This window comes from Triticum urartu, chromosome 4A (assembly GCF_056163025.1).
Source record: "Triticum urartu cultivar PI428250 chromosome 4A, HENAU_Tu73, whole genome shotgun sequence".
NCBI lineage: Eukaryota > Viridiplantae > Streptophyta > Magnoliopsida > Poales > Poaceae > Triticum > Triticum urartu.
Window position 1 is genome coordinate 514,607,785 of NC_141876.1, and position 15,277 is coordinate 514,623,061.

General features: G+C 51.2%; 1 protein-coding gene across 1 annotated transcript; it reads right to left on the bottom strand.

Annotated features, from left to right (window-relative positions):
- Positions 1 to 11,771: 11,771 nt before the first annotated feature.
- On the bottom strand, positions 11,772 to 14,162 carry LOC147976361 (uncharacterized). Its single transcript, XM_087518736.1, has 4 exons — positions 13,609 to 14,162; positions 12,817 to 13,445; positions 12,203 to 12,718; positions 11,772 to 12,098 (listed from the first exon to the last, which is right to left on the bottom strand). Exons 1-4 carry the CDS (start codon positions 13,838 to 13,840, stop codon positions 11,931 to 11,933), a joined length of 1,545 nt encoding a protein of 514 aa, XP_087374862.1. The 5' UTR covers positions 13,841 to 14,162; the 3' UTR covers positions 11,772 to 11,930.
- Positions 14,163 to 15,277: the final 1,115 nt, after the last annotated feature.

The window sequence follows — 15,277 nt, forward strand, 5'->3', positions numbered from 1 at the left end:
CTTGGAAGAAGACTTTGAGGATTTCTTCTTCTTGTCATCAGAATCATATTCCTTGCTCTTCTTCTTCTTGTTGTTTTCATTTTCCCACTACGGACACTCAAAGATGTAGTGACCAGGTTTCTTGCACTTGTGGCATGTTCTCTTCTTGTGGTCATGAGCAGAAGCTTCATCATTTCTTGAGCTGGATCGTGAAGACTTTCTGAAGCCTTTCTTCTTGGTGAATGTCTGGAACTTCTTCACACGCATAGCAAGCTCCTTTCCAATGTCTTCAGGATCACCAGAACTACAGTCAGATTCTTCTTCAGATGAGGAAACAACCTTTGCCTTCAAAGCGTGAGTTCGGGCATAGTTGGGACCATAGATATCTCTTTTCTCAGATAGCTGAAACTCATGTGTGTTGAGCCTCTCAAGTATGTCAGACGGATCGAGTGTCTTGAAGTCAGCGCGTTCTTGAATCATTAGGGCTAGGGTGTCAAACGAGTTGTCAAGTGATCTCAGGAGTGTCTTGACGATTTCATGCTTGGTGATCCCAGTGGCGCCGAGAGCATGAAGCTCATTTGTGATGTCAGTGAGGCAATCAAACGTGAGCTGAACATTCTCATTGTCGTTTCTCTTGAAGCGGCTGAAGAGGTTGCGAATGACACTGATCCTTTGATCTCTCTGGGTTGAGACGCCTTCGTTGACCTTGGAGAGCCAGTCCCAGACTAGCTTCGACGTTTCTAGAGCACTCACACGACCATACTGTCCTTTGGTCAGACGACCACAGTTGATGTTATTAGCAGTAGAATCCAGTTGAACGAACTTCTTGACATCAGCAGGGGTGACACCTTCACCAGTCTTGGGAACGCCGTTCTTGACGACATACCATAGATCGACATCAATGGCTTCAAGATGCATGCGCATCTTATTTTTCCAGTAGGGGTAATCAGTGCCATCGAAGACAGGGCACGTAGTGGAGACTTTGATTATCCCTGCAGTCGACATAGCTAAAACTCCAGGTGGTTAAACCGAATCACACAGAACAAGGGAGTACCTTGCTCTGATACCAATTAAAAGTGCTAGTTATCGACTAGAGGGAGGGTGAATAGGCGATTTTAATGAACGTCTTCAAAACATGGGAGTTTGGAAGACAAACAATAGAAATGAACCTACTGACATGCAGCGAAAGGTAGACTACACTAGGCAAGCCATAGCCAAGTATTCAATGAAGTGAAAGCATGAAGACTAATAGCAGCTAGGTAGTGATGATCAGGATGGAAGATAGTATGAAGCCAAACAACAATAGAAGTCACACAGTGAAGTCAAATAGGTAACACAGGCAGGCAATGACTTCACAAAGACAAACTTTAAATAAAGAGAGGGAGAAGATAGAACCAGTCGCTTGGTGAGGACAAGAATTTGTTGGACCAATTCCAGTTGCTGTGACAACTGTACGTCTGGTTAGGGAGGCTGAGATTTAACTCAGAAGACCGTGTCTTCACCTTATTCCCCTTGAGCTAAGGACACCCATTCCTCGCCCAATCACTCAGGTAAGTCTTCAAGGTAGACTTCCAAACCTTCACAGACTTCGTTCACCGGCGATCCATAATGACTCTTGGATGCTCAGAACGCGACGCCTAACCGGCTGGAGGATTCACAGTTCTCAAGTGTAACAAGTCTTCGGGTCACGCGGACAGAAAGACTTCAGTGATGCCTAACACTCTTTGGCTCTGGGTGTTTTGGGCTTTGTCCTCGCAAGGATTTCTCTCTCTCGAAAGCTTCGGAGGTGAGTTGCTCTCAAACGACAAAAGCCGTGCACTAACTCTGAGCAGCCACCAATTTATGGTGTAGGGGGTGGGCTATTTATAGCCAGGAGGCAATCCGACCTGATTTGTCCAAAATGACCCTGGGTCACTGAGGGAGTCCTGTATTAGGGGGTGTTCGGGTAGCCGGACTATACCTTCAGCCGGACTCCTGGACTATGAAGATACAAGATTGAAGACTTCGTCCCGTGTCCGGATGGGACTTTCCTTGGCGTGGAAGGCAAGCTTGGCGATGCGGATATTCAAGATCTCCTACCATTGTAACTGACTCTATGTAACCCTAACCCTATCCGGTGTCTATATAAACCGGAGGGTTGTAGTCCGTAGGCAATCAACTCCATATACAACAATCATACCATAGGCTAGCTTCTAGGGTTTAGCCTCCTTGATCTCGTGGTAGATCTACTCTTGTACTACCCATATCATCAATATTAATCAAGCAGGACGTAGGGTTTTACCTCCATTAAGAGGGCCTGAACCTGGGTAAAACATCGTGTTCCCTGCCTCCTGTTACCATCCGGCCTAGACACACAGTTCGGGACCCCTTACCCGAGATCCGCCGGTTTTGACATCGACATTGGTGCTTTCATTGAGAGTTCCTCTGTGTCGTCGCCTTTAGGCCCGATGGCTCCTTTGATCATCAATAATGATGCCGTCCAGGGTGAGACTTTTCTCCCCGGACAGATCTTCGTCTTCGGCGGCTTCGCTCTGTGGGCCAATTCGCTCGGCCACCTGGAGCAGATCGAAAGCTACGCCCCTGGCCATCAAGTCAGGTTTGGAAGCTTAAACTACACGGCTGACATCCGCGGAGACTTGATCTTCGACGGGTTCGAGCCACGGCCAAGCGCGCCGCACTATCTTGAGGGGCATGATCTAGCTCTGCCCCGGACAGTGTCCTGGAGGCCGCACACGCATCGGTTCCGACCCCAAATTCGAAGCCTATTGCGCCAATCGAGGATGAGCGGTTGGACGTTACCTCAGGGGCTGCGATCCCAAAAGCGATCGAGCCGAACTCTAGCCCCGCACTCTGCACGGCCCGTGACTCCAAGGATCCAGACTCCTTTCCGAACTCCGAACCCCCCGCGCCCCTGCCGATCGAATCCGATTGGGCGCCGATAATGGAGTTCATCGCCGTAGACATCTTTCAGCACTCGCCTTTTGGCGATATCCTGAACTCTTTCAAGTCTCTCTCCTTATCAGGAGAGCCCTGGCCGAACTACGGTCAGCGAGGATGGGATACGGACGATGAAGAAATTCAAAGCCCACCCACCACCCACTTGGTAGCCACTGTTGACAATTTAAACGACGTGCTCAACTTCGACTCCGGAGACATCGACAGCATGGATGACAATGCAGGAGATACCGATGAACCAACGCCCATAGGGCATTGGACAGCCACCTCATCTCACGATGTGTACATGGTGGATACCCCTAAAGGAAGCGACAACGAGGAAAAAGGGGATGGAACGGGAGATCGACCCCCCGAAAAGCAATCAAAGCGTCGGCGTAAACGCCGAACCAAGCCCCACCTCGATAAAAACCCAGCCATAGAGCAGGACGAGCCGGTAGACGACGAGCAGGCCTTAGAGCAACCGTCCGAACAGGGCAACACGGATAGAGAAACCGAACATCCCTCCTCCGGCGAAAACGGCATTCCGGACGACCTCACGCCGGATAAACTTATGGAGCAGCAAAATCTCCACGAGAGGCTTGTTGCAACTGCACGCAGCCTAAAAAAGCAGAAGCGGAAGCTAAAAACAACGGAAGATGCACTCCAGATTAGATGGAGCAAAGTAATCAATACCGCAGATAAATACGGCGACAGTCGCCGCACTAAAAGCTATCCGAAAAGAAAGCTACTGCCTGAATTCGACGAAGAGGCCCTAGAGCCCTCGCATTCAAAAAATGAGAAAGCCACACGGTCTGATAGACGACCCCATAAAGCGGCAAGCGGCGCCGTACCTAAATCGGCATGCGACCCACTTAAGGATTCGCATCATGGCCCAGTCAGGCCCATATATGGGCCAAGAAAGTAAGCTCTCATAAGCAACGCTATGAAGCCATCATCAGAATCCGGCACACCCAAATACAGGGGCGCCGCACACCCCCTATGTTTCACCGATGAGGTCATGGGCTATGAATTTCCAGAGGGATTCAAACCCGTAAACATAGAGGCATATGATGGAACAACAGACCCTGGAGTTTGGATCGAGGATTATATCCTCCACATACACATGGCTAGAGGAGATGATCTCCACGCCATAAAATATTTACCCCTTAAGCTTAAAGGGCCAGCCCGGCATTGGCTTAAAAGCCTTCCCGAAAACACAATTGGAAGCTGGGAAGAGCTCGAGGATGCTTTCCGAGCAAACTTTCAAGGGACCTATGTCCGCCCTCCGGATGCAGATGATCTTAGTCACATAACTCAACAACCCGGAGAATCAGCTCGGCAGTTCTGGAATAGATTCCTCACTAAAAAGAATCAGATAGTCGACTGTCCGGACGCCGAAGCCTTAGCAGCTTTCAGGCATAACGTTCGAGACGAATGGCTCGCCAGACACCTCGGCCAAAAAAAGCCAAGAACAATGGCCGCACTAACAAGCCTCATGACCCACTTTTGTGCAGGGGAGGACAGTTGGTTGGCAAGGTGCAGCCCCAGCGACCCAAGTACATCCGAAACTAGGGATGGAAACGGAAAACCGCGATGCAACAAGGACCGTCGCTGGACTAAGGACAAAAGTCCGAAGAGCATGGCAGTCAATGCCGGATTCAAAGGCTCACGACAAAATCAGGAAAAATCGCCCCCCCAGGATAACAGGGATGATCCATCCAACCTAAATAAAATCCTGGACAGGATATGTCAGATACACAGTACTCCCGAGAAGCCTGCTAACCATACCCACAGAGACTGTTGGGTTTTCAAACAATCCGGCAGACTCAATGCCGAACACAAGGGGCTCGACACACCAAGTGAAGACGAGGAGAACCCCAAAAGCAGAGCACCAGGAAACAAAAGAACTTCCCACAAGAAGTAAAAACAGTGAACTCACTTCACATAACAAAACGTGCGGCGCCCGTAAAGGTACGCACCACACGGCCCATCCCCAAAGGGTCCTGCCACTGGTTGTCAAAACCGATCATCTTCGATCAGCTAGATTATTCTAGAAATATCAATAATGTAGGCTGGACTGCCTTGATACTCGATCCAATAATTGGCGGACTCCAGTTTTCAAATGTCCTTATGGACGGTGGCAGTGGACTAAACCTGATATATCAGGATACAATCCATCACATGGGGATAAACCCAGCAAGAATCCGCCGCAGCAAAACCTCCTTTCAAGGGGTAACACCTGGTCCGGACACCCATTGTATGGGTTTTCTCCGGTTCGAAGTTATATTTGGCTCTGCCGATAACTTCCACCGCGAAAAGCTAACCTTCCATATCGTCCCATTCTCAAGTCGCTATCAAGCACTACTGGGACGCGAAGCTTTCGCCCGCTTTAACGCAATACCGCATTATGCATCTCTCACGCTTAAGATGCCCAGTCCACGAGGCATCATCTCTTTGAAGGGGAAGCACTAAAGTGCGCCTCCCCAAGCGGAGGACTATGCGGCCGCTTTGACAGCCCCACAGCAAAATGGCCTCACCGGCCAAAAAACTTCGAAATAGGTCATTCAAGACCACGAACGCGGATAGACGAGTTCGGTGCAAAATCATCATTGATGCAGGCCTAGAGGCCATATACCCCCGCACTAGGGGCTCCACGCATATACAATAAGGGACAATAAAGCTCAATCTTATATATTTTACTTTATACTTTGTTTATTTTAAACTTTTGTTCGGCACGACTCGTCTTCAACTCAGTTCCTCTCTTTTACAGATGAACGTCGTGCGGCACCCGTCCAGGATACGGCACAACGGAGACACAGGCGCAGACGTGCAGTAGGGACCCGTCCTAAAGGATTCTTTTTAGATTAAGACCCTGCGTAAACCTTTTTTACTGTCTCTTGTTGCTACACATCCCCTGGTTTTTTATTTCTGATATAACCAAGGAGGAGGCTGGCGTCTTGGCATGTGGCCACGTCAGAATTTTTGCACGTACCTGGACACTAGGGGCTTTTTTAATAATAAAGAGTGTTGTTTCGCCCGCACTCATAAAGACCGAACACCTTAGGGAGTGTTTGGCGTCGCGAGTTTTGGCATTATATGCATCAGCTCCGAATCATGTCTTTGGTCAAATGTTGGGTTGCCAGGTTCCTGAGTTCGGCTACCTTACGTTCCGCTCTATCGGCTAAGGTAGCACCAGGAGAACTACTGCGATTGTGCCCCGGTTCGGCCGGGCGAGCACCTCAGTAGAGAAAGCCGAAAACTGACTGTCATGATGTAGCGTGAGACTGGTCAGCCACTCGATGACCTATCAGAATCTATCGGATTCCTCCACTTTAACGAAGGGCCGCTTCCCGGTCAGGCACATACACGCCCCGAACTCGGGCAAGCGCAGTCGCCACCAAGGGGCTACCTAAATAGTCTCACTGTCAAGCTCCTATGGCTAAGTGAAAGTGTTAAAGCATTATAGTCCGGTTGCCTGGTCCGCTGCGCTATCACCTCCTTTGTAGGACCAAGACATTGGGTTAAGTGTGAAAATGCGTCTTCTGCGAGCACCCCCGCACTATGTGCGTGGGGGCTGAAGCCAACGACTGCCATCTTTCAGATTCTGTATATATCTTAAAATGGCCGCACAGGAGGTGTTCCCAATACTTGAACGCACAAGTATAAAAAGGCCACTACAGTTTATCAAAACATTACTTTATAATTACATATGCTATCATAAGATAGCATCTTTCGAGCACTGCGTCTCTATTACATGAGCGCCTTTAAGGATTTCCTGAAAATAGTGCTCGGAGGGTACTCGGCTTTTGTCCGAATCTCGGGACGCAACAACGGTGGTCTCCATCTCTGCCCAGTATGTCTTGACATGGGGAAGAGCCATCCTTGCGCCCTCTATGCACGCCGACCTCTTCATTGCATTAATACGCGGCACCGCGTCAAGGAATTGCTGCACCAAGCTGAAATAACTCTTCGGCTCCGATCTCCCCGGCCACAGATAACCCATGACGTACTTCATGGCGAGTCCGGACAACCTATTCAGTTCGGCCCATTGAGCCAAACGATCGTCCACTGCCAGTGGACGCTCTGGATTGTGAAACTGCGACCAGAAAAGCTTTTCCACTTCGCGATCTTTCTGATCTCGAAAGTGTTCGGTCGCATCAGCAGCACTCGCTGCCAAATCCAGATAGGTATCCTCCACACTCCACATCCGGTCCAACGGAGCAAACTTTGGATCGCAAAATTTCCTTCGCAGCATAAAGGGCTTTCCAGCCGCAATCTGTTCGGCCTGACGCAGCTCCTCCTTCGCAGCTCTCATCGCAGAGCGCGCGTCCTTGGCATTGGCAACGGCCTTCTCTAAGTCCGTCTGTTTCGCCTGGTCTTCTTTTTCAAGAAGTCTGCAACGGTCTGTAGCGCTTTTTAAATTTTCGGCCATCTTGGCCATCTCTTCCTTGCTTCGGCAATGAGCAGCCTGTTCGGCTCTCAGCTCTTCAAGGGCTTTCCTGGTGGCCGCATCACTTTCGCTGGCTTGTTCTTTAGCTCGGGCAAGTTCTGCCCTAAGACTCTCCACGGCGGGCGCACCATCTGCGTCAAAGCACACACATCATAAGACACAGGCATAAAAATGTTCTTACCTAATGCCGCCCAAGGAATTACATACCTTGAGCCTCATCAAGCCGCTTATTAAACAAGCGTGATGTCGGCATCTGCCACGTCCAGTTGCCGCTTTAGTTCGGCAACATCTTCAGTTCGGCTCGATTCCGGACACCATGCCGCCTACATTCAAAGGCGACATCTTAGACCTGGGATTATGATCCTCCGCGTGCCGTCATTTCTTGACGACGCGCAGAGTCTCAGGGGCTACTATCTACACAAGGTGCATCTTATTCATGCGCAACTGACAAAAGTGTACATTATCTAATGTACCTCAAAACCCGTCAGTAAACTTTTGACGGTCTCATGCAATCCGCTCTCTGCGGATGAGATCCTTTCAATCACCGTGCCCATCAATGCACGGTGCTCCTCCGAGATAGAAGCTCGCCCCAGCAGAATCTTCAGCTCCTCCGTCCGAGCACCAGACGGTGCCGGACTTGTCCCACAACCTCTTTCGAAGGCCGGACGCGGAGAACCTCGGGGGGCCACATAGCTATCTTCCGCCCCTGCCGGATTCGGAGAAACCCTCCGCGACGACACCTCAGGGTCGCCCGCCTCGCTAGGCGGCACGGCAGGGGGAGGCGTCCCGCTCTCCATCATCTCTGGAAGGAGATCCCCCGAAGACGAGCTCTGCTGAGAAGGGCTGAGGTCCGAGCTACAAGGTAAAAATTCGGTTAATCTTCTCAGATATAAATCAAGGATTTCCCTCATCCCTCAAAAGGAAAATCTTTCTCTACTTACGGCTTGCTGGAGGGCTGATCCCCTTGAGGGCGTAGTCCGGCCGAGGAACTCCCCGGCGTCGGACCCTCTGACGAGGATTTTTCCCCCCGCTTCGAGGCCATGGTTTCCGGGTCGTCAGAGGCGGCTCTCTTCTTCCCCTTAGGAGAGGAATTGTCGGTTCCTCCCTTCGGAGCAGCCTCCTTCGAGGAGGCCATAGCTTCCTTGTCCTCCCCCTCCAAAGGCATTATTTCCAGCATCCTGACCAGCACGGGATCCGGCCTGGTTTCGGGAAGGGGAGCCGGACACCTGATCAGCTTTGCCTTCGCTATCCACTCCTGTTTAAAAGGACGGCTCTTTTAGGGGCAAGTTTATGACAATTATAAGGATAGAAGGTCCGGGCACAAGGTTGCTTACTTGAGTATCCGGGCGATTGCAGCTTAGGCCTGCGTCCTCAGTTAAATCCGGACACATCTCTTGTGATCTGAAGAACAGTTTATACATCTCCGCGGGCGTCGCACCCATGAAATTCTGGAGATCTCGCGGTCCCTCTGGATTAAACTCCCACAGGCGAAGGGAGCGACGTTTGCCGGGCAATATTCGACGAATCAGCATGACCTGCGTCACCTTGACCAGGCTGAGGTCTCCTTCCAAGAGATCCTTAATGCGGCCCTGTAACAAGGGCACGTCTTTGGGCAAACCCCAATCTAACCCTCTGTTAACCCATGACGCTAGCCGTGGTGGGGGACCCGAGCGAAAGGCAGGAAGCGCCACCCACTTGGTGCTCCGGGGAGCGGTGATATAAAACCACTCTCGTTGCCACAAGCCTAGCTCCTCTTGAAAAGAGCCCTCGGGCCATGGAGCATCAGCATTTTTGCTTATAACAGCGCCTCCGCACTCTGCATGTCGTCCCTTGATCATCTTTGGCTCCACTTTGAAAGTCTTGAGCCATAATCCGAAGTGAGGGGTAACACGGAGGAACGCTTCGCATACAACGATAAACGAGGAGATATGGAGGATGGATTCCGGAGCTAAGTCGTGGAATTCCAGCCCGTAATAAAACAACAGTCCCCTCACAAAGGGATCCATCGGGAAGCCTAGCCCCCGAAGGAAGCGAGACACGAACACCACGCTCTCACCGGGCTGGGGGCTGGGGATAGCCTGCCCTTGAGCAGGCAACCTGTGCAGAATTTCGGCGGTCAAGAACTTAGCCTCTCTCAACTTTAGCACGTCCTCCTCCGTGACGGAGGAGGGCATCCATCGGCCTTGAAGGTCGGAACCGGACATTGCCAAAGGTCTGAGGCGCCCGGAATCTGGAGCCTAGGGTGTTGGAACTCGAGGCGACGGGCGAACTTGTTTTGGGATTGGAGAAAAGGAGTAAGGCCCTGGTCTCTTTATAAGAGGTTGAATACCAGGAGCCCTCCCCGTAACCGTTTGGGACTCGCCTTTAATCGAGAAAACATGCTAACGGGCACGATTGGGTTACCCACGTCCGTATTGATGAGAATCCCGTAAAAGGGGGGCACACGATCTTTGCTTTGACAAGACGTGCCAAGGAAACCGCCTCGCAAGACACGCTGAGGTGGAAAAATGAAAACGATTCGAGTGAAGGACTTGGCTGTAGTGTGATGACGCACTGCGGAATACGTTGGCAGATTTGATTTGTGTTAATATTATTCTCTCTATGGCAATATATGGAAACTTATTTTGCAGAGCCGGACACTACTCTTGGTGTTTACAATCTTCTATGAAGGACTTGGAGGAGGAACCCGCCTTGCAATGCCGAAGACAATTTGCGCGCCGGACTCGTCGTCATTGAAGCCTGGTTCAGGGGCTACTGAGGGAGTCCTGGATTAGGGGGTGTTCGGGTAGCCGGACTATACCTTCAGCCGGACTCCTGGACTATGAAGATATAAGATTGAAGACTTCGTCCCGTGTCCGGATGGGACTTTCCTTGGCGTGGAAGGCAAGCTTGGCGATGCGGATATTCAAGATCTCCTACCATTGTAACCGACTCTATGTAACCCTAACCCTATCCGGTGTCTATATAAACCGGAGGGTTGTAGTCCGTAGGCAATCAACTCCATATACAACAATCATACCATAGGCTAGCTTCTAGGGTTTAGCCTCCTTGATCTCGTGGTAGATCTACTCTTGTACTACCCATATCATCAATATTAATCAAGCAGGACGTAGGGTTTTACCTCCATCAAGAGGGCCCGAACCTGGGTAAAACATCGTGTTCCCTGCCTCCTGTTACCATCCGGCCTAGACGCACAGTTCGGGACCCCCTACCCGAGATCCGCCGGTTTTGACACCGACAGTCACTAAGGAACTGACACGTGTTCCAATGGTCAGATTTCAAACACACGCGACATCTTGACTTGGGCTACAAGTAAAGCTGACTTATCCAGCTCTGGATAAGATTTGCTCTCATTGTCTTCGCTCGAAGACATAAGATTTGGTTGAGCATCACTTTAGTCACTCTGACTTTGTTCACTTGAACCCCACTTAACAGTACGGTGGTTCCTAAGACTCAATCAATGAAGAAAATGAAACTACGAAACAACTATATCTTCGCGCTCCAAAGACTTCATGCGATGTCTTCTCATGTCATAGTCTTCAATGTGAATATCTTCACATACCACCATTATCTTCAATGTCTTCACACATTTTTAGGGGTCATCTCCGGTAGGTAAACCGAATCAATGAGGGACTACTACTTGTGTTATCCTGCAATTCTCACAAACACATTAGTCCCTCAACCAGGTTTGTCGTCAATATTCGAAACCAACTAGGGATGGCACTACATGCACTTACAGAAATGAGTTTACAAATCAAGTGATGATGGGCAAGCAGTATAGCACAAGCAGAGCCTCCTCATGTGCCAGTCCTCTTGGAGGAATCAATGGAGTATGAGCAGTGGTTCGTGGGGATAGCTTGATCGTTGGACAACAGTCCAATAGAGAAGAGTCGATATTTCATCTTTTTGAAGAGTCACAAAGGCCGTAGGAGGAGTGGCCAGCAGGTGATTACGGGCCTATGAGCTATGGACGGTTTAAGGAATACGAGATTTATGGTTGAGCCATAGGAATTGTATGTTGACCGACATGTTATAGGAACTATTTTCATTTTTTTTATCATTTTTTGGGTATCCATCGGGTTATCCATGGGCATAAGTTCATACCCATGCCCTACCATATGTTTTGGGGTATGAATACCCATTACATGTGAGTATAAAATCTCTCCAAGTTTTCTCATACCCGTTGTTTTCGAATAGGGTACCCGCGTACCCATGGGCAAAATTGCCATCCCTAGACACCCTCGAGAGGAAGGAGTGCCTCCGCCGCCGCCGCTGCGCGCATAGGCTATGCCCGGTGCCGACCGCCGACAATGACGGAGGGGAGAGAGAGAAAGGAGCGGTGACCCGACGGTTACGGTTGGAGCCCCTCGGTCGCCCGTGCAGGGGCGATTGAGGAAATAAACTCTCGTCTAAAACAGCCTTTTTTTTATGGTAGGGCTTGTACGTTTATGCAACCAGAACAGCGTTTCGTAAAGGAACGAGATACTCCATTTGTTAGACGTATCGTACATGCATGTTGCTTCGAAGCGTGTGCTGCGTACGAGAACGACCTTTCACCTACACTACACTACCAACAACTACTGACGGTTCCCCCTTGCGATGCGATACACTTGTTGGGAACAAGAATGTCGAACCCACTCAGCGTCCACTCCGCCTCCGCCTTCTTGCTGACGTATATCTCGGTGCCGACGTCAAGCGACGACCACCGCCTCCTCGCCGGCGGCGTGCCCGGATCCTGCAAACACACACGGAGATCAGCCATCATTCATCTCCATAGCTGCACCCTAGAAGATCGCGGACGAGAAACAGTCACATGACGGAAAGGACAGACGACGCTACCTTGTAGAAATACAGCGCGTGCGACAAGGCCCCGACGTCGAGCTCCCACGCCCTGGGGTCGCCGATCCAGCCCTGCCCCTTGGCCGTGGGGTACCCGAACTCGCCCCACACCGGGTGCGGCACGATCTGCAGGATCTCCTGCGGCTGCGGGTTGCTGTAGGGGTCGCAGTACGTCGTCGGCTGCTCGGCGTGCCGCGCGTTCCCCGGCGAGCAGTAGACGTGGTAGGCGGCGTAGGGGAACCGCGCGGCGTCGTCGCGGTGCACGCGCGTGCCGTTGCGGAACGTGTGCCACGGCGGGCACTGGTCCCTCCGCCCCGGCTGGCACCACGCCGGCGTCTCCGGGTTGATGATCATCTCGCTGTACCGGGTCACATCCGTGGCCGTGTCGCCGTCGCACGCCGCGCCGTCGTTCTTCCAGCAGCTGCCCATGTCCATCAGGTAGAACTGGCTGTTCGGCCCCCCGCCCTGCTTCACCTCCAGCGTCAGCCTCACCTTGAAATCCGGCGACTCCGGCACCTGACACGGCGAGAGAGAAAATAAGCAATAAGTTACCACGTCGCCAGACAAAATCCGGTGGTTGTGAAAACGGATAACGACTTGACAGAAGCACTCACTATCTTTGTCATGCCTCTGGTGTCGTAGTGGTAGCCGCCGGAGAAGCCCCTGGTGGCGTCGGACCGGAGGTACAGCATCAGCCAGGGGTACTTGGCCGACGTCCGCAGCTTGTGGTGGAAGGCCCAGCCGGCGCCGCCCGCCGGGCCGATCTGCTTCTCCCACACCACCGAGTAGTAGGACACGTCGCTGCTCCCGAGATCCGTGGCGTCCAGCTCGTACGTGCCGAACAGCCCGCCGCGGAGCCACCGGCCGGCGTCGTCCAGCGCGGTGCGGTTGTGGAACACCAGCGGCTGGTTCATGCACCCCGTGCCGCCGGGGCAGGGGAACCGGGAGGTCTGCGCGAACGGGCGCGCCGGGCGGCCGTTGTCGGGGCAGATGGCCGCCGTCGTGTCCAGGTTGCCGTTCTTGAGCATCACCATCCAGAACTGCCACGGCACCGGGCTGTCGGGCACCTGGCACCGGTCGCCGAGGTAGAGCTCCTTGGCCGCCGCGTAGCGGTCGGTGTCGGTGACGGTGGAGTTCGCCGATGTGCCGGGGAACGGGTCGCCGGCGCGGAGCGCGTTGTCGGCGTCGGTCACGCGGTGCACCACCTTGTACACGGGCTGGCCCTGCTCGTCGTCGGTGGCCTCTGCATAACAACCGACATTTTTAACAGCAAACAGAGTAGATATCGGCATCGTTCCCATCCAGATCCGCGTAACAATAATGCGCGTGCAAAGAATGTTTGGACGGAATTGCATATCAGGAAGCAATTCTGACTCGGAGCAAGCCAAGGGAATGCGAGCTCTTACGGATGTCAAAGCAGTCGGCGCCGCGCGGGCTGCCCATGCCGGGGGCCTCCTCGCCGACCTCGTTGCAGAAGTTCCAGGCCTCCCAGGCCACGCGGAGGCCGTCGCGCTGCATGCCAGGGTCGCCGACCGCCGACACGTAGCCACGGCCGTGCGTCCGGATGGCCACGGCGGCGGCAGAGCAGGACGAGAGGAAGAGGACGAGGAGCAGGGACTTGGCCACCCGCGCAGCCATTGGGGAAAGGGATCGTCGATGGACACAGCTCTGCAGATCCAAGAGTTTAAAAGCACAATCCGGGTGAGGATGGCCACGGTTGGTGGGGCGGCGGTGGGCTGATGAGCACTAGACCAGACCACTGTACGTAAGACAAAAAGGCTCTCCCCTCTGTGTGTGTGTGCGTCAAAAAGGCAGGGCGCGGTGGAGGAGATGCTTTGTCGACGGGAAGTGCCGGTGTGCTATGCTACGGGCGGCAGCCGCTCCGTCGATCCATTTTGCTACTTCTTTTCTTCCGCCGCCTGGAGTTGAGAGATGCGCCGCCTTGGGAATGTCACGGGCACTTCGCTTTATATAACATGCTTGTCCGTTTCTTTAGGCTTGACTTGGTGTGGATGAGTTGCCGCCATGCTTTGTGCGTTTGTGCATTCTTCACCGGATAACTGTTGAACAACTAGTGCATGCGATCCAGATATTGCTTCGAGATGAAATGGTCTTCGTCACTCGCCGTGTGGAGCTCTATTGGCGGCAGAGGGGTCGTCAAAATAGCGGGAGAAATAAAATTATCTTTTATTTACTATCAGTAAAAAAAAACTAACACGGCGACCCACGCAATGCACGGGCAACATCTCAGTCATCGAATAATAAATCTTGAAAAAATTATACAAAGTCAGCGAGGGTATTGGTTGATTTGCATGTGTGTGTGTCGAGGACTAGGTTTTTTTTTGTCAAATTCCTTTCACTTCTCACCCCTGTACATGAACCATCTCTTTTCTTCTGCTATATGAAAAGGTAGCGCTCCTGCCGTTTTTTCGTATTTTTCTTTTTATAGGGAGTCAGGGCACATACGTTCCGAAAGTCATTATAACACCTTGGTTTTCGGTATTCATTTTAACTGTCAATGTTGTTTTTCTTTCGAAAAAACTCAAATCTATTGACCAAACCAGCAATACAAACGCCTTTGAAAAATAAAACCGTCTTCGTCATTCTGAATGAGCAGATGACGCGTGATGAGAAGACTTTATATTCATACTTTCCGGAGTGTAAACTTGATCTCATATGTTCTATATGATTAGCTAATTGCATGTGTGTTGCAACAGGTACATACATATTCTAGTGTATCAACACTAATTATATCTGGCATATGCCTTACATTCACCACATTCTAGATTTTGATAAAATTTAGTTAGATTTGAGTATGGGTAGGAACTGCAAGGAAAGATTCGATTTAGTTAAAGTTTTGATAAGATCTAATTTGATTTGGGTATTCATAGGGGAAGAAAGTAAAGTTTCGATTTAGTTGTGATTTTCGGAAGATTTGCTTTGACTTGATTGAGTTAATGCATGACGTGATTTTGAAAAAGTACCGATTTGGTTTTGATTAGTCAAAGTTACTCTATTTATGTTGATTTAAATTTTGTGTGGCATCGGTTGAGAATGCCAAAAAATCAACAAAAA